The 20,599-nt window shown below is 43.0% G+C and overlaps 1 protein-coding gene across 1 annotated transcript in view; it reads right to left on the bottom strand.

Annotated features, from left to right (window-relative positions):
* TMEFF1 (transmembrane protein with EGF like and two follistatin like domains 1) overlaps positions 1-20,599 on the bottom strand; it is a 68,682-nt gene that overhangs the window by 12,432 nt on the left and 35,651 nt on the right. The window contains exons 4-6 of the mRNA XM_033154352.1: positions 13,758-13,784; positions 8,891-8,987; positions 524-672 (exon numbers count right to left, since the gene is read on the bottom strand). Coding sequence (XP_033010243.1) covers positions 524-672; positions 8,891-8,987; positions 13,758-13,784 — 273 coding nt within the window. The remainder of the gene's footprint in view (positions 1-523; positions 673-8,890; positions 8,988-13,757; positions 13,785-20,599) is intronic.

Consider the following 20,599-nt stretch of genomic DNA (forward strand, 5'->3'; position numbering starts at 1 on the left):
TTCGTTCTCAATGGTGTCACGGACATTACCCAATCAGAGCAATGTTGCCTGTCTAAAAAAAGGTTAGATCCCTGCAACAGAATCCAGTCTGTCTGGAAAATCACCAGCTGAGGGCAACAAATCACATTTATTATGCAAAAAGAACTTATTGAAAACAGGGTTGTGTGTATTCTGCACTTAAAATTGGGGTGGGTGGGTTATCACAATTCTGTACCAAAACAAACTGAAATTTGTGAACTATATAAACTGCACTTTAAGCAGATTTACGGTACATGATTTCCCTTCTTTTGCAGACTATATTCTCCATTTTTAATTTATTCTGCAGTGGGTGGGACAAGGTGCTATACAGAAATGCACACACACATTTGATGAAAATTGAACCTCTTAGGCAACTCAATCCCTCACATCTTTTCTGTGCTTCTGCAAATCCCTAATTCAGAACCCTATTTCTAACTCTGATGTTAAAAAGCTGTACAATTTGCTGGTGGACATCATTTTCTACTGAAAATAAAATTTGGAGTACCTGAGCAATGTCCAAGGTGTCTGATATCAATCTGTTCTTGTCTCAGGCAAGATGCTTCTCGAACAAAGCATGGGTTGTTATAGGAACTTCCGTCAGATGCGCAAACAGGATTAAAACTGTAGCCGCTGCAGTCTATGTTGCAGACGCACCTATTGACACAAACATGCACTTGGATGAGGACCGATTAATTCAGCACTCTGCATTTTGTACAAGTGGCACACTTGTATCTGCACGCTGCGTATAAAAGGCAACCATTGTACTCATTAACACAAATACATACTTTGTTTAATAATATTAGTGTCAAACCATCTAAAATGCACCCTTGAACCCATGGCCCCAGGCCCCCAACAGCACAGCACATAATACTCACAGCCACTCTCACTCCTGTGGCCATCCTTCAAGAGATGTCCACTAGTTTGCACTGACATTAGAACACCAGGCTATCTGTGATTTCAAGGCCAACTTGCCAGTCACTTTGGTGATCAGTTGAGAACTAAAGTGATACAGGTGCCAGGGACAGACTTTGGTCATCTTCCATAATATGGCGCCCTGTGCAAGGCGAAAATTTTGTACAAGCACTTCAGATGAGGACTGGACCGTGTGAAAAATGAACGTAAGATTTTAGCTGCAGTTCATTCACTTTCAGCTTTGCATTCTTGTCATAAAAAAACGCCTCTAGACATTCCTATTTCAGTTTCTAACACTGCTGGTATTCAAAGGCAAATAGGGATGGGACTACACAGAAAAACCTCTTAGTACGCACAAATTCCTTCTGTGGAATCAGTGCTATCATCTTTCAATGTCTAAGAAATGGTCCATTTAGTAAAGCCCATCTAGTCTCAGAGTGGCCAATCAGATGTCTGTTGGAAGCATGCAAGCAGATCCTAAGTGCAACAGCACTCTGTCCATGCACAAGTAACTGCAGTCCCATTGGTTTCAATGGAACTAAGTGCATCTGGATCATAGGGTTATATTCAGAGCACATTTGGGGACAATGTAGGACGTGGGGGGGGGGAGATGTCCCATTATGCAAGCAAAAGTTCTTCTGCTCCCATATTTTTTTACCTGAATACCAGCCATAATAATCAAACGTAGACTGAAAAATGCAGCTTTTTTAAAAAAGAAATGCAACACATTTTTTCTTGTCAGGGTGGCACTATCACTAGGCAACAGACAAAAGGTACCACTAAAAAGCTGCAAACTGTCAATTATTTAGTTTTCTCTTGTATTCCCCCCCCCCAACTAGGGTAGATGGAATCTCTGTCTTGTCTCCCAAGTGGCTTTTCCTTATGGGACACCTCAGATCTTGCCGTTGCTGAAAACCATTACGAAGAAGATACAACAGTATAAACTTCTGTTCCTTACTATAAGTCAGGAAAAAAGTTGTAGTGGTTGTTTTCTTTTAAAGCAAAATAAATAAATAAATTTATTGCTGCAGGGCGGGGGGAAAGCTGCAGTAACAAAAACATTCATTCATGCTTTTCAAAACCCTGTCACATTGGTTTGATTATGCTGTTCTGAAAAACAGGATTATGCAATCTGGATTATTTCCTATCGCATTCAGCTAAACCACTAGAAGGCTTTTCAGCAGAGTGTTTCATCTCACAAGCAACAGAGAGTTGCAAAAGAGAAAGCTTATGCATCCAGCATCCTGATGTAGGGGTCAAGAGTGCCTCTAGTGCAGCCTTGCACAACTTCCGACATTCCCCACCTCCTCAAGAATGCCGAAGACTACTGTATATTGCATCCTGGCAGGTAACTGAGACCCATTCAACCATCTCAGAGGGGCACCAAAAACAGGGATTATTCAGGTGCTGCAGAGCCACCATAGCTATGCAGGCCTGAAGCTATGGACAGGCAAAGCAAGGTCTACTCCATTTTCCAGGAAATGGGTTGAGGCCTGGAAGTAATCAGCTTCGTAATAAAGATTGCATTATCTAGCATTGCTGGACATCTATGGGAGAAGAAAAGGCTCAGGAGTAAACCTTGCACAAATCCAGAGTCTCTCTAAGACGGATGGATGGCGTCTTGTACGCCTCCTCCCAACAATTCCTGAGCCAAGCTGGTGCCAAACGCATTGCCCTACTTTCCTTCAGACCACATCAGCAAAGTTGAAAGGGGGGCCTTGTCGTCTGGGCAGCCCAGGACCTCCATACACACTGTCCAGGCTTGCGCCCCTGGAAGGTAGTTTGACTTCGCACACTGCATTGTTTATCGACACTACAGATGCCAACAACAAGCTAGCAGTGAAGGTTCACGGTTGCAAAGTATACAGGAGCTCCATTCAAGTACTCTGAATGGTCCTCCCCTCCACCACCAACCTTCATATGTTGAGCAGGAAGGTCTGAATAGGGCTGTAACTGCATTTGGTTGGACACAGTTACAGTGTCCCCTGCAATGGTGAGACCTGATTGTACAAGGTTCCTATAAACACATCTGAGCACATGTGTGTACAATCTACTTTCAGTCCTTTATCCTCCAAGTGGGAGAAGGGGCCAGAGCACATAGTTTTCTGCTCTCTATGGGACATAATTTCAGAATGCCTGGATGGGAAGATCAGATCAGAAGAATCTTTGTTTGCATCAGCCACTAGCCATAGCAATAAAATAAAATAAAATAAATGTACTGAAGACAGAGGTAAAAACTTAACTATACAAAATACATTTTGGAGGTTTACATCAATAATCAAATAATAGATCTTATTCAAATTGCCCCTGCTAAAAACCTTGCAGTTTTTGCTGTCACCTGATTATCTTGATCTGCTAGTAGAAAGGACACAGTAGCAATGGTTGAGTGACCTGGTATGGACAGTAGCAGAAGGGTAATAATCTCACTCCTCGAATCTTTATAAAGAGTGCAGGCTAGTAGTACATGAGCCACTGACTCAATACTATCATCTCCATATGGGCATAACCGTCTTTCCAGTGAAATTTTCCTGGATGGGAAGCATTGATGACATGAATGTTTGCATATTATATACATAATTTAAGAGGGAGGTGCAACATGAAGCTATGGAGTACTGATTTCTTACCTAACTTGAAAACATTCTTTTGGTGGGGTCAGAAGAGGCCAGATAAATGCTCTGGGGTCATATCTAGCCAGCAGCCAGCCAGCTGAATGTCCCTGGTCTAAACAATCAGAGTAGAGTGTATTGGTCTGGACTGATACTGCTCCAAGGTATCATCAGAATCCATATTTGCCCTCAAAGGATTTGCAACTTGTGGATCAAGAGAAACTGGTTAAGTTGCAGGAAGCAGAGAGTAGGAACAAATGGACAGTTCTGTGAAAAGCAAAAGAAGCTTTGGCAAACCCCTTCCTTTTTATCCCCTACAGGAAAAGTTTTGCCAAATCCTCTGGTGCTGTTCAGTGTTGAGGAAATGGGGCTAATGAGCATCGGCTGCATGTACACCAAACATTTAAAGCACCCCGCCAAAGAACCATGGAAGTTATAGTTCGTTAAGGATAATGGGAGCTGTAGCTCTGTGAGGGGTAAACTGAAGTTTCCAGAATTTGAATGTGTGCACTTTAAATGTATGATATGTATGAAGTCTGAGTTGCTGTGGGAGTCAATAAGTGGGTGGGGCAAACTTTGCTCACCATTCAGTCCTTGCTCAGTTGAAAAGATAGCTGCCCACCCTCCAATTAAATATTAGTTGCTGACACAGTTTATGAAGAAAAGAAACCTGAGCTAGATCTGACGGGTGTAGCTTTCCCTCTGTAAAGACAAAAAGCCACATATCACAACGGTGTCAAGTGGAATTTCCACAGCAGGCTATCCTAAAACCACAGCGGCTTGTGACTAGAATATCGGCTTCTTCCTCTCAGTAGGAAACCAAAGTTGCCTTGAGAGAGGTGATGTTCCATCCCAAGGGTTGCCATGGATACGTCCAGTCACAAGCTTCCAGCTGTGGCGTTCAACCCTGTCAGTGTCATTTAAGGGTAATTGAAAACAACAGGTCACTAAGCAAAGTGGCACAATTTGTTCAAATGCCCATTTGCAGGGGGTCACTCTGGCTAAGCATGGAAGAAAGCTGCCTTGCTCATCTTCATGGACCTCGGCAGAGAAACATGTAGCTTAAGAAGAAGAATATCTCTCAGGAAACATACTTATTCGTGACATTTGCATCCTTCCTTAACCTCCTAGGAGTCTGAGACAAGAGTCAATCCTTCTAATTAATCCTCACAACAATTTCGTGAGGTAAATTCAGCTGAAAGGGGATTAGGTGACTGAAGGTCACCCACTCAGCTTCATTACTGAAGGGACATGAGAGTTCAGGTCGACCCTTTCTGGATAAGGCCCCACAGCCCTCTGTCAGGCAGAGGGGAAAGCTACATTCCACACATGGTACTTCTAGTTCTAACAAACTGGGTGCACCCCCCCCCCAAATATCGAAATGTTTAGCTCTGACAATGCTTATCAACTTGTTTTGTGAGTTTCTTGCTCCATATTTAAATGGAATTGCCGATGACTCGAACGAAGCCAAACTGAGATACCTACTGAATGATGAAGACCCTCCAAGATCACTTACGGTTGCCAGATTTCTGATCACCGTCCTATCCCAAAAGAAGAAAAACGGACTTCTGGGCGGATTGGACATTCCTTTTAAATCATGACTCAGGATGTAATTATGTGTTACCTTAATTGATGTTTTTATAATTTTATAAATAGGGGGTGATGCTTTGTGTTGTAAATTTACTGCTTAGTCTGTTACTTTAAAGTCCTTTCGAAGTTCTAAGTAGAAAGGCTAAGTATACATATGTTGTTTGAAAAATCGTGCGTGATGGGCCAATGGCCGAAATAATAAATATCTATATCTATCTATCTTGTTTTGTGGGTAGAAGTCTTGGTAACTTGACACCCTCACCTCCTAATGGAGTAACACCACCAAAGCTCACAGCACCCTTCCATCCCTTCGGCAGGAAATAGCTATGTGAGAGGATCTCTGAACAGATGCCAGCATGACTCAAGTCCTTGGGTTTCTGGGGCATCCCAAAATCTGTGATTGTTTCCCAACTGACCAGAGAAATCTATGGCGTAGTTCACATACAGACATGCATGCTTTGATGACTGCCCTCTGGTATATCCAGTGGGATTTCTGGATCCCACCCCTTCACCACCCTTTGAACAAGACTCCCATGCCATATCATATTGCAAGCTTCTTTTGCAAGCCTCCTCATTTTCAAGAAAGATCTTATTAGCCGACATTGGTGTGTGTGTGTGTGTGTGTGTGTGTGTGTGTGTGTGTGTGTTGGTGTTGGTGTTCGAGAAACACAAAGCCCAAAGAGACCTTTCACATGTGGAATTGTTTGCACAGTTCATTGGAGCAGAGCCATTTGTTTGGCTTTTGTATATGTCAGGCACTGCACTTTTTGCTTTTGTAACCAAGCCAACACTCTACATAAGAACATCCAGGGACCCTCACAAAACTTAACATATTTACATTGGTGTTCAGGAGTGCAGTAGGAAGCTGTAATGCCATTGTTCTTGGCACAGCTGGTTTTTTTTAACTATAGATGCAGAAAGCAAACAAAATCTCAGTGGCTCTTATGATCCAGTAATGCTTTAGCAAGTCTCTATCAAGTGCCATTTGTTTCAGTGATTAAAAAAATCTAGATCATTATCTGCTCAGTCTGTGATAATGTTAATCATATTTTGAAAAACCTCCTTGCACTTGAAAAATAGCAAATCAAATATCTTAAGACAATTTTAGGGCATGACTGGAAAATAACATGTGTCAAAGCAAAACAGGGAAGCACCTGATTTACCATGATACTTTGCTTAAAAGGTAAAGGTAAAGGTACCCCTGACCGTTAGGTCCAGTCGCAGACAACTCTGGGGTTACGAGCTCATCTCGCTCTATAGGCCGAGGGCGCCGGTGTTTGTCTGCAGACAGCTTCCAGGTCATGTGGCCAGCATGACTAAGCCGCTTCTGGCAAACCAGAGAAGCGCACGGAAATGCTGTTTATCTTCCCGCCGGAGCGGTACCTATTTATCTACTTGCATTTGACGTGCTTTCGAACTGCTAGGTAGGCGCCACCTGCGTCCCAATACTTTGCTAGGAAACCTAATTCTTAGGATACACTTCTGCACACATTTAAAGATTTTGTCACTCTAGTCATGAAATAGCTCCTCCCAAAACCTCTACTTCCATCGAGGAGGTAGAATTCAATGCAGGTAAGGGACTGAGGGAGAGCAAGATGCTCAGACCTTATTTGTAAGTTTCTTCCTATGCTGCTCTGCAGAACACTGGAAGGCCCAGAAAGATGGGTGTCAATGGCATGCTTGCATCCTATGCTGTTGTTATACTGCCAAAATAACCACATAACCACCAGCCTCATCCACATGTTCCTTCAAATGTAATTAGAGTTGTGTAGCAGCAGCTATACCACTGCTGGTAATGTTTGAATAAAGTTTCTGTTAACTATGCTTGAAGATCTCTAGATCAGGAGAAGTTGGATTTAAGTGCACCTAGTTGTGTGTGTGTAACCACACGAATTACTAGTACTGCCCTACAGCTCCAAACCCAGGTCTGAAACATAACTCTATGTAGGTCACCTAAAGTGGAAAAACAAAGCTGGCAGGAGACAGTTTCAGATAAATACCAATTAATGAGGAAACTGCACCCTCTCCACCCCAATTTGAATGGGACAAGCAGGAGCTGACCTGTGGGCACATATTATGGTTGAAATATGGTTGGGAAGGCTGAATTTATTGATCTGAAATGACTAGCCATGCCATGGGTAGCAGACAAAGCTACATTACTTTACTTGCTGGCAATATTTCTCTCCCAATTTTTCTTTCCTGTTTTCATTATCAAACTCCACTTGGAAAAACTCACACCTCTGCTATCCCTAAATCCAAAATTCATAGTGTGGCCCAAGGACAGCTGTCCAGTTGTGGTACATGCTATGGTTGGAATTGTTATGTAGGTTGATGTGGGTATGCAGCTGGAGGGGAAGGGTTCTGTTGGACTGCACTTAAAATAAACGTTATGAGAGTGATGATCTGGTTTTCCTAAAACTGAAAATAATGCAATCCAACAGTGAGTCCAACAGTCAAGAAGGTGGTTTCTGCATGTGGTGTAGAGGGAAGTGAGGGGCAGATGGGGCTCGTCCACGTGGGAAGGTAGCCCATCTAGAAGGACAGCTCTGGTCCTAAGCCTCTGCTGCCTTGCCAAAAAAAGCTGAGGAGTAAACCCTGGCCTACACAAATCCAGAGTGGAATCTCTAAGACTGTTGGATGGCCCCTCACATAACTCTTTCTGGCAACTCCTGCAGCCAAGCTGGTGCCAAATGTATTGCTTTGCTTTCTTTTGGAACACATCAATGAGTCCGAGAGAGGGGTTATTGTCTTCTGGCCAGCCCAGGACCTCCATATACACTGCCCAGGCTTGTGCCCCAGGGAGGTGAGTTTGGTGCTAAGAATGCAGAGGTCTGACTTCAACCCTGGAGGTATACTCCATTGTCTCTCAAGACAGATGGATGCCAACAATAATAAGGGAGATTTTTTAAAGAAGTACACATTATCAAGATGCTTCTTCTGTGTATTTGAGGATCTCGAAGCAAGTTATTTCCTTTCTCCCACATTATCATTTATTTATTTATGAAATAAAAAAACAGGGATGAATTATAATTTGGAGATATTTTCTCAGCAGGAATCGCTCACATATTTATATGCAGGAATGTCACATACTGTACTAATTTGAATCTATCCAAATGTTAATTTTCCAGCCGTGCTGTGCAGCCCATGACAACCACCTGCTCAAAATTCACATCTTTCTCTTAATCAGCCCAATAAACATTAAAAGAAAGCACCAAAAGAAAAAGAAAAATCTGCCGAGATAATAGAAGTGATAAAGTTGTGTATATTTCTGTGCTGAATGTAATATGCTGTGGTACCCCTGGCAGTCTAATTACAGAATACTGCTTAGGATGAAAAATGCAAGTTTGCAACCTTTTCTAAGGACGCTTTTAAAGCCCAGAATGCAGAGCTGAGGCTGCTCCACCATAATGGCTGCACATTTCAATAGACTGTGGGAAAGCATATGTTCTCTAAATACAGGTGAACATTTTACTTTTGCATTGCAGGAATAAAGGTAAGCAATTCAGCCATTTCCCACATCCACTTAGCTCTATGACCCCCGCCCTCCCCAAAAAAGTTGCCTCAAGGACGTATGGCCGTGCAGCTACAAATGGCTCCCCCAACAAACCGCCGGCTAAGAGTCACTTGTCCCCCTTCTGTGTGATGTTCTGTTGTGTTGTTGTTTTTCTGTGTTTTATGTTGGAAGCTGCCCAGAGTGGCTCAGACAACCCAGTCAGATGGATGGGATACAACAAATACACCATCTACATCTAACCCTTACTTACCCAACATTTTCTGCATCTTCATCACACTCAGCCCTATACTTGCAAACTCCACACTTGGAATGTTTTCTTTGAACTTCAGTTCCAGATCCTTCGTATTCTAGAGCAAGATCAAGTCAACACAGAGTATTGTTTAATTAAATAAAAATAAAACAACAACAGAGAACACATTTTCATATTATTGACACTTTTCCTTGAAAGCGGCTTGCATGGAGTCATCCTGTTTTGTCCCCACAAGGTATCCTATGGGACTGAGACATGCCAACTAACCCACAGCCAGCCCGGTGAGCCTCATGACCCAACTGGGGAAGCTGACCCCACACCTCTCTACCCCATTGCTCTTTCCGCTATACTACACCAGCTCACATCATTAGCTAAAATATTTGTATACTCAAACTTTTTGCCAATGGAGATTTAAAAAAAAAAACCTGCATGCTGGTGCATAGCAGATGCAATTTACTCTACGGTAGCTACCTAATCTAAATATCTGAATTTGCTGCCGTTCCGAATGACAAAATGGAAATGTTTCACATGCATATATTACTGCAAATTGATCGTTATACTGAAGTTTTCCTCTGCAGTCAAATATCCAAGAATACAATGGAAGCCAGGTTATTATTATCCAAAAGCAGCAAGCGCTTTTGCTTTATAAACCAGGGGTTGGGGACAGAACTAAGCTTGGGCATGCTGAATGAAACCACAAACACCTGAGGAGGTCTTTATGCAGAAAGCACCATGCAAATGCCAGATTTACACCAGCACAAGCATGACTGATAAAAACTGGTATTTCAATGTTTGAAATTTTTATTACTGTCATTGTTAAACATCTTTGAGTGCTCAAAATGTTTCACATAAATTATCTTACAATACTTACAGCAATTTTGTAAAGTAGGCAAGTGGCATTATTCCCACGTTACATTTTTTAAAAAAAGTTATTTACAGTGGTACCTCGGTTTACGAACTTAATCCGTTCTGGAAGTCCGTTCTTTAACTGAAACCGTTCTTAAACCAAGACGCACTTTCCCTAATGAAGCCTCCCACCGCTGGTGCCCTTCCACCGTTCGGATTCCATTCTTAGACCAAGGTAAATTTCGCAAACCGGGACGCTACTTCCGGTTTTGCCGAGTTCGTAAACTGAACAGTTTGTAAACAGGGCTGTTCTTAAACCAAGGTACCACTGTATTTGTAACATTTATATTCTGCCTTTTCTGCAATGAGCTTGAGTTGGCAAACTGGGTGGGAGCCTGAAAGTGCAGCTTGTCTGAAGCCACTTAAGTGAGTTTGTTTGCAATGGCACATTTTTGAACTGGCAGCTTCCACATTTGGCACTCTTGGCCACTGTACTACACCAGCTCCCCTATACATTACTCTGAGGCAGTGATCACATGTCACACTAAACCATGGTTTAAATTGTACTGGAATGTGCATGGGCTGCAGCGAGCCTCAGACTTGTGTGTGTCCTCTCTCCTCTCAAGTTTCTAAAAGGAAGAATTCAGAAGCTTTTGCAGTAGCTCATTGGTACAGCCACAGACTACAGTTCACTGGTAGAGAATCTACTTTGCATGCAGAATGTCCCAGGATAAATCTCCAGACCCCTGCCTTGGGAATGTGGCACTGCAGGTCAATATAAACAATACTGAGCTATATGGATCAATGCTCTGATTCAGTACAAGGCACAGCTTCCACATTTAGTTAACCACAGTTTGCTGTTTTGTCTGGATCCAGAATTGCGGTTAACCCTAACTATGGTAAGTTTCAGGCAGTCAGCTTCAGAATCCACAACTGGAAGTCAGCTTGCTTGAAACTAAAAGCAGTTAATATTAGTCACATTTTTGTCACATGAAACAACAAAACAAAGTGTGAAAGCGAAAAGCAAGCACCTGAGCCCAGGATGTACTGTGGCTCATTCCTGCTCATGTACATCGCACTAAATTAGCGGGATGTACAAATCTGGCCACTTGTATCACTGGTTCAGATTCAAAATACTTTAATAATAGAATTATACAACTGATGTGGAGGACACAGTGAAAAAGGTACAATTTCAAATTTGTATATATGCTTGGAATTATACCAATCCCAACCTGTAACTGCCACAATCAACTGTTGTGTGTAACAGACAGATGGCAGTTAGCTGAATAGTGCATACTGATTATCAATTTATTAATTACTAAAAGCAATCTGCCAGGGACTTTAATCACCACCATACTTTAACAACCAAATTTTGGAAAGAGGGACTCTGAAACAAATTATTTCAATAATAATTAACATGACGATCTGTATTGCAAGCATGCCATTTCCCTAGCTTGAAAGCCTAGACTAATCAATTGCCATCTGTCCACAATTAAATATGGGTACTGTATTTTTTTAAGTGCCTAATTTAAACTTTGTTTAGGTAAACAAGCACTCACTGTGGTTAGTGTTAAACAAAAAGAATAAGAAATGAAACTGCATGGCAATTAGCCATTGAGGAAGCACTGAACAGGTTGCATCCTGGAGATTCATCCTCTCTTAACAGCCCTGCAGCTGTGAAAGAGGCTTCTGTCCCATCATGCACACTCCTTCAGCCTGCTGGGAGGAGAGAGCTGCAATTGGACTAGGATGATTCTCTGAGGTCATCTGTAACATTTAATGCACTGTGTTCCTTGTTGTTCTGTGCTTGGGAGAAGTCTGATCAATATAGGTTAGCTGTGATCAGTCATGGCTAAGTCTGATCAATATACGTTACAGTAGCGGTGAGCAGTCTTGGTTAAGTCTGATCAATCTAGACATTACTTGTGGCTGATCCTTCCTCAGGATTGCAACGTATGGCTTTGAAGCTGCCTCCTGCTCCATAATTTCTGGAGCATTTTAGAGTTCCTGGGCAATACCAGCTGGGCTGATCTTGATGATCTAACTCAGACGGTCTCTTACCACAGTGACGTGAGGTGCTGCCCTGCACTTCCTTACCGTGACCAGCGTGCCTGAAAATAGCTACGGTAAGACTGGAAATAACAACTCCTGGCTAAAGGAAGGAAGGGCTGGGAAGAGTGCCAATCATATGACTGCCAGTGAGAAGAGAAACTCCCATGTTGTCCCATGGAGACAAGAGTTTAGTAGGTGCTCACTCTCTCCCATCATACCTCACTCACCTAGAGCTAGAATATTAGCTGTGTACACCAGCCATGTGTCTACGTAACTCTCCTGATATTGAGGAGGATTTTTGGCATTCCTTCCCATGTGGTAGTGGTAACGAACCTGCCAGCGCCTAGTTGATGAGTATGGGCATTTGGGGACTCTCGTCACTCCCAAGGTTCAGAGGCACTAGCTATAAACCAGAGCATGACCTGGTGACGTCACGCCATCAACTATGGAAAGCAAAGAATTAAAGGAGCAATCCACCCCACAGCAGTGTGACTGCTCAGGCAGTGCTCAAGGCACTCACTCACCTGATCACAACAACAGCAAACACTAGCAAGACACCTGGCTAGTGAGCTACTACAGAGTAGACCCATCAACAAACATTAGCAGTTTTGCAGGCCATTTGGAACACCAACAGCACAAGTTTACATGTCAGACGTAAGGCCCACTGAGCTTAGTAGGGGCTCACTCCCAGGAAGGGGGTAGAGAATTGAAGCCCAGGTGAAACGTCAGCTGTTTTATTTATTAAACTACTGAAACCTTCATCCAAGGATCATAGGGCAGTTTACAATATAAAACACCAAATACATAAAATTGTAACAAGCAAAACAATACCCTACAGGCACACAGTTTAAAAGACCACAAATTGTTTAATTGTGGTTTTTAAGAAACAAGAAGACATATCCAGGTAAAAACGGCTGCAGGAAAACCCAGACACACACAATAATCATTCATACCTTCCTTAGAAATATACGAACTGACAACTTAAACTGAGTTAAAGTATCAATCCATTCTAGCCTATTGTCTTCTATAGCTGGCAGGGGCTCTCTGAGGACTCAGCTTTCCCACCTCTGCAAGCCAAGATCCATTTTAAATGTAGATACTCTGATTAAAGTCATGCAACACATGCACTCCTCCGCTGAGCTGTAGGCTCTCTCAAAACAAAACAACCTAAGAAGTTAATTTGCTCTCTCATCCAACAGAAGTTGAAATTCCATCCATTAGAACAATACGGAGTTAAGAGGTACCACTGATTTATATCTGAGGTTTTTCTCATATATCGCATCAGGGGCAAATTGCCCGCTAGTGCCCCTGTGATGGGGTGGTGGGAAAACTCCATAAGGGCAAATCTCCACTGGCTGCGGGGGAGGAGTGTTTTTTCCTCCCTTCATTAAAAGCCAGTGCAAAGCCCCCCACCCAAAAGGCAGGCAAAACTGAGATGCAGAACGCTTCCCCTCTCGCAGACTTGGCAGGAGGGGGTATTCCGCAGAGCTCTGCCAGTGGCTCCTCTACCCCTAAAGGCTGGGGAGACCAGCTGTGAACTGGGCGGTGGAACAGGGGTGCTGCCCCTTGGGTGGGTACCGCCTGAGGCAGTTGCCTCGCCCTACCTAAGGGGGGGAAGGGCTTTTTAGTACACATATTGGTGCATCACTGATAGAAAAACAAAGGGCAGAATCCAGTAAAAGTTATGAAACTTTTGTTTTAATGGGAATAATTTAAGCAGGTGCTTATTCTCCCATTGAACAAAGCTTAAATTTGGCTATTGAATGACATAACTTTTTTTAAAAAAAATGTTAAGGCTCCTGACTTGTCTTTTTCAAGGAAATGGTGGAATTGTTCACAAACTTTTCAGATATCACCTTTTGCCAAGGAAAAGCAATCTATGTAGTTGTCTTTTTCTGCAGTACGTGCAAACATTTCCAGCTAGGATCCTGCATTCACACAAAAGAACAAAAATATCAGCAGTACTCACCCCCTTCTCCTGATCCAGAACCATTATCTGAAAAGAAAAAAAATAGAATTATCTGGGACTGCATTTTTTTAATTTTAATTTTCTTTATTTAAAAGCCTTTATAAACAGCTTGATTGTGTTGAATGGGCAAGACCAATTGAATGGAGAGGAATAACAAGCAGCACTGGGAGGCAGGGAAGATAAACTGGTGTGACTAAATACTCTTCAGGTTCATAGTTCTTACTCTGTTCCCACTCCTATATGATAATGTATTTTCTTGCTGAGAAAAATCCCATCAGCAGCCTGATCCACAAAGGCCAGGAGCATTATCACAAGATGCTCCAGGTTGTTGAGTGCTGGATTCCATGAGGCCCATAGTATCCACCGGCAATTACCCCCCGGACTCTGTACTTCTTCTGCCTGCTTAGACTGCCAACCAAAGCCTTATGTAAACAGCTGCAGGGATCTAGAACCCAGGCCAGCAAATTATTTAACATGGATGCTTTCTGAATCAGCCAAGTGCAAAGAGGGGTCAACCAGCACTGGCTTTACCCACATGAAGCAAGACTCAAGGTGTTCTTCAACCTCTTTCTATCTGCTTTGGCAGAATCTCTCCCTTTACTTACCTTAGCTGCTCATTCGAATTTCCTGCATCTACCCACCTCACAGAAGACAGCAACCAAAATGCATATAGGAAGGAGTCTGACAGCAGCTAAACTACTTTTTGCCTAGATCTCGGCCCAGGAAAAAGAGGCTTAGGAGTATGAAACGGGTAAACTGTCCTTCAGAAATTCCAATATGATAAAGGAGCAAGGAAAATTAGAGTTATAAAATCCTAGTACGGTAGATGATGTCTGAAGTGGGTCAAGAGGCAAACAAGACTAAAGGAGACGGTATGCAGGCATTTCTTTGTGGCCCCGGTACATTTAATGCCATCAAATAAGAAACTTCATTTCATGTGTGTATGTCTGAGTTCAGTTCCCTAACACAACCTTCCCCAGTCGGGTGTCCTTTAGATGTTGTTGCAGTACAACTCCCATCATTCTTGGGTCACTCTCTATGCTGGCTATGGGTGATGGAGTTGAGATTCCCAACATTTTTAGGACTCACCCTGTTCTTTGGACTGTAAATGGTTTTAACTGCTTTTAATATAGTAATTCTATATCGTTGTAACTTATGGTGAAGGACAAATCTGAAGACAACATCTGGTTGAAGAAGGTTGCCCTTACATATGGCCCAGAAGGACATATATAGCCTTAAAGATGGTCCAATCAGTGGTGAAGGATGCATTAACTCATAATGGGATAAGTGGGGGAATCCCAATTGGACCATAAAATGACGGCCATCAATCTCCTTACTCCTTTTAGAGCCACAGCCATGACTTGATGGATGTAACCCAATGAAGCGATGGCAAGTCACTTAGCTCCCCTGCTGAATTTCTTCCTGCCTTCCTCCCACATATTCCTTTTCTCAAATTCTCTGTCCTGATCCTCCCTCATCCCTTGCAATTTCCCCTCCTCTGAATGCAGGGCAGAGCATGCCAAGGAGTTGCTTACAGTGACTTTAAAATGAGTCAGTTATTTGCAAAGAATAATAGAGACATCATAGCCAATCCACTACAGAGTCAGAAAACGCAGCATGAAAAGAAAAATTCTACATTTGAAGAGCAGTTCACATCAAGCAACTTAACCGGCTGCACACAACGACAACAAAGCACTTCGTATGTTGCCTTGCCTTTCAGAATTACAAGATTTAGACATGTCTGGTGAATTGGTTTTAACCTTAGTCATCTTATGACACTCTGAGTAAGTATTAGGGCACTAAATTTTCTGCAAACTGTGTAATGTCCTCCTCTCCTATTCTTCCTCATTCTAAAACAATGAAAATAAAACAGCAGAGCTGGTGAGAGGGGAACGGACTCAGGACCTTGAATGAGAACTATTGATTGCAGAATACAGAACATGCCTCCAGGGTAGATGCGCAATGGAAAATGCTGGTATGTATTAACCCAAAGTGCCACAAACACAAACATGAGTCAATTCCAACTTTTCTTTGGGGAGTCAATGAAAATGGGGGGGACGGGGACGACTTCAGTTTGTGATTTACTTAAGATTAAATTCTTCTCAATTTCATTTTGAAAAGTGAGTAAAATACAGGGAAACAAACTGTAGGTCCCCTGCCCCTTTTCTTTGTACCAGGCTTGTTGCATCAAATAGTAACGGGAAGACTAGAAAGCGGTTTTTACGCTTGTCTTTTTCTGCCTTTGGTACCTTACATCGTGCTAGCTTGGGGACTGCTTGAGACCTGTCATTTCAACGGGTTAAATGATCAGACGTTAGAGACATACTGTCACCCCTTCCCTCCCTAAATACTGAGGGTGGTTTCTGCCCAAGAGCTCTTAAAAACTCAAATGTGAAACGTCTTATCTTCTAACAAAAATATTTAACCTGTCCCAAAGAATGGCATCCATAGAAGAGGACTGGAAAGGGGTCAATGTAACAGTATTTTTAAAGGGGGATTTCATACCCTCCAACATTTCTCCAATGAAAGTAGTGACTTCTCATTCCATAATGATTGTTTTACTATTTATACCCCACACATCTTACTGGGGTGCCCCACCCACTCTCGGAAACTTCTAACATATGTAATAACATAATAAAACATTAAACATTAAAAAAAACTCTTCCCTATACAAGATTGCCTTCAATTGGCTAGGGGGCTTGATAACTCCAACATTTCTCCATGAAAACAGCGACATCCTAAGGAAAAGTGGGACATTCCATGATCAAATCAGAAACTGGGATGGCTTCTCTAAATCAGGGACATCCCTGGAAAATAGGTACTTAGAGAGTCTTGGATTTACGGAAGATCTAAGAAACTACAGGCCTGTTAGCTTAAGGTCTGTCCTGAGTAAATTGGTGAAAAGCATTATTAAATATAAAATTATCACGCATACAGAAGAACAACATGGAAAGCCAGTGTGGGGTACAGCAGAAGCGAAGGTGTCTGCACAATCCAATTAAGCATTTTCCATATATAAAAGTCTCTGTAAGCTAGAGCCTTGCCTTAAAGAGAGAATGAACTGTCCACAGTCAGTATCAAAAGGCTATCATGGTCCACAATGCTTTCGGGTGGGTTAAAGATGATGTTCTAACTCAGGAAGTAACTGTGTTTGGTCGGTTCCACTGCAGATTGTGGCTAGTGGAAGCACATTATGGAATGCTCCCTCCCCAATAATTTGATGTACACAGAAACTAGGTGTCAGATGAAATATATTTTTGCCTAGCCTTTATCCTGATTCTTAGCACCACTTTAGTCTTCTTCCCATTGTCTTTATATCTCCACCGCCTGTTTAAAGCCCACTGTGTCTGCCGGCAATTACCCTAAAGTCACAAGTGTCCTCAGGAGGGTTGCTACCTAATTGCCCAGAGCGGTGCAGACTCAGATGGAGCCTTAAACTGTTTCTTGGCAGGATACAAACAGTAGCTGATCATTCTTTCATCCAAATCTTGGCAAAGTGTTCCAAAAAATTCACTCTGAATGCTTAAAGCACAGTAGCTTGCTGTTCAGTTGCAGGAAGCGCAGGCCGTGTTAGGTCAAGCGTAAGCTCTTTCCATAATACCCAAGGCCATTTCACACACTACACAGCAACATACCTGGGCTAGTCTCTGAGAAGCATACCTGTATGATATGTCTTTTCACAGTGTTTTGTTGCGTTCCTTTTCCTAGATGTGCACTTGGGGGGAAATCTTAGACATATGCCTTTTAAAAATAATACGTGAAGAGACCCTCATCTACACACCCTGCCTTTATCATGCCTGACAACTGTTTCTGCACCCAAGGAGAGATAACTATATTAGTTTACAGGTATATGGGTTAAGTCAGAAATGAGATGTCTGCCTCAGAGAGAGGGAAGGCCGGTTCACAGATTATAGGAGCAAGTTTTTTCTGCTGCATTCACACTGGTGTCCCTTCTGGGGGGCAAGTACAGTGGTACCTACGGTTGCAGACGGGATCTGTTCCGGAGGTCCGGTCGGATACCGAGGTTTCCGCAACCTGAGGACCGCTTCTGCGCATGCGGCGAAACCCGGTCAAATACTTCCAGGTTTGTCACTTTCGCATCCTGAAGTTTACGTAACCAGAGGGTTACGTAACTGGAGGTACTACTGTAATGTGTGAAAACACACCACTCTGAACATTGAGGGGCAATGCAGAAGGTACATATTAGGAAGTCACAGCTGTCTTCAGCATTGGGGATGGCACCAGGTTTCGGACGAACTAGGAAAAGTGTCCTTGTGGTTCCCACTTTACCACCACTCCAGCAAGTCTGCGGGCAGCGGTGTAAACTTTAACACACACACCCCAGTCCAGCAATGGTAGAAGTACTCAGTATGGTGGCTGCAGCTCCAAGTGTCTCTGTTTTCTGGGCCCTGGTTTCAACTTGGTCTTTCATCTATCGGCTACAGGACAGTCAAAAGAAGAAGGAAAAGGGTTGTTGTTTTATTGCTACCACCTATCACTATAGGCCATGCATGGTGGGAGAGGCACATCTTCCATGTATACTTTAGGTGCTCCCTGTGAGAATCAAGAGCACAGGCACAGCAAACACTCCTGCAAAGTGTGACCAGCTCTTGGGCAGAAAAGAAACAGGCAATGCCTGTGAATCAGAGCTCAGCACACATATGGGGCTCTCATTTCCGGACTGCAGCCTGAACTTTAGAGCAGATGGTGACCTGAGAACACATGGGGCACCTTCCCCTATCACTGCTGGCAAAAGGGACATGTGTGTCTGTATATAGGGGCTGCTCTGCTGGGCTGAGGCCAACAAGGGTCCTGTCTCATTGGCAAGATTTAGATCCTGGTTTGGTGCTGGTTATGAACCTCTCAGCTATGGTAGGAGGTTTGATAAGCAGAAAAGCTGATATCTGGAACCCCCACCCCATTCCCATTTTATTATTCCAAAGGCAAAGTACCTAGGATTTCCTGCTTAACAGCGATGAGATTAAATTGCACCACTGACTTTATTTCCCCCTGCCACCAAACACAGTATATCGTTGTAATTGCATTTCCACTACATAAACAAACAGAGACTGTAAAACCCCGGCTGCTCAAGATTCATAATAAGGGCTTGATTACTTCAGATTGAGGGACACTAGTTCAAAATTAAATGTAGCCTTGAGAGTCTCTGCCTTCCCTGCAGTGAAATGTGTTATGAAAGGAACGAGAGAAGCTAGCAAACACCTGACATCTCACAGAGCAATGGTGTTTGCTCTTAATAATACAAATACAGCACGAAGGTTGGTTTGTTTTCCCCCCCCCAACTTAAGAGTTTAATAAGGGAGCCAAGAGGTGGTACTTCCCAATAAACAGGTCTCTCTGAAGGTGCAGATTCAGAAATCCATTAGAAAATTAAGCTGCATGCCCACTGTGCATGCTTAATTTTACAAATTTAGCAGAAGTCAGTCCTGGGAGCAATTATATTTGCTACTGTGGTTAACAGCAACACACTGAAATGAAAATAAATCAGAAGAGTTTAACTTTTATTGCTAATTTGCCAATAAGATATGTAAGAGAAAATGGCTAAGGGCCTATTTCAGCTATGAGAACGGAGAAATGCTAATGTTGTTTGTGCAACTAGGTGCAGTAATTTTGGAACTACTGGATAGCAACCACAGAATTCACAGAGGGCAGGTATTCCCAGTATCTTGTCTATGATGAAGTATCTTATCTATGATAAAGTGGAGCAGACCAGTGAAGCTGGAACAACTGCAGGATCCATTGGCACAAAATCCCTGCAAAATTTAGCTCAGTTTGGTTGTTTATTTTATTTCATAAAATGTATGCACTGCTTGATAGTTTAAAGAAAAATCGCTCAGAGTGGTTTACAAAGAGATAAAAATCAAAGGGGGGGGATTACAGTATTTTAGAACATACTTTGTCAGCATTTGAGACTTGGGTCTGAAAACAAAGAGGTTACTGCAAGTCTGCACACTCACTTCAGAAAGAGAGAAAGAGAGAGAGAGAGAGAGAGAGAGAGAGAGATGGGGTTGACCCAGAACATGATCTGAGGGCATGAGATGTGCCCACCCTGAGCTCTATGATGGAAAAAGGCAGGATGTACCAGTGCTGTACAGGGTGGTGCTGTGGTCTAAACCACAGAGCCTAGGGCTTGCTGATCAGAAGGTTGGTGGTTCGAATCCCCGCAACAGGGTGAGTGCCCGTTGCCCGGTCCCAGCTCCTGCCCACCTAGTAGTTCGAAAGCATGTCAAAGTGCAAGTAGATAAATAGGTAGGTACTGATCCGGCAGGAAAGTAAACGGCGTTTCCATGTGCTGCTCTGGTTCGCCAGAAGTGGTTTAGTCATGCTGGCGACATGACCTGGAAGCTGTCTGCAGGCAAACGCCAGCTCCCTTGGCTTATAGAGCTAGTTGAGCACACAACCCCAGAGTCGTCCACGACTGGACCTAACGGTCAGGGGTACCTTTACCTTTACCATTTGCAATGGCAAGTTTTCTCCTCAGCATTTGATGAAGTAAGCCACAACTTATGAAAAGTCATGGCACAATAAACATGCTACAGTTTCACAGACCCCTTTGTTGTTTCTGCTGCAACCACTCAACCTATCAGTGCTTCTGAAAACCTCATCCCAGAAGCCCATGAAAAACAAATGCATCCTCTCTCCTCCCTAAAAGCAGAGTCAAACCGCCTCTGAAAGGTCACTTTCCCAAGAAGGTTGTTTGAGCCGATCTGCCTGAGGCAATGGAACAATTTTGTACTGGCAGCCAGAGATGCTAATAGTCACAGCCTCCAGCGTTTAACTGTTACTTTGCCCCAGCAGTGCCCCTGGGGACTGACCCTATCCAA

The sequence above is a fragment of the Lacerta agilis genome, chromosome 7 (assembly GCF_009819535.1).
Source record: "Lacerta agilis isolate rLacAgi1 chromosome 7, rLacAgi1.pri, whole genome shotgun sequence".
Classification (NCBI taxonomy): Eukaryota; Metazoa; Chordata; class Lepidosauria; order Squamata; family Lacertidae; genus Lacerta; species Lacerta agilis.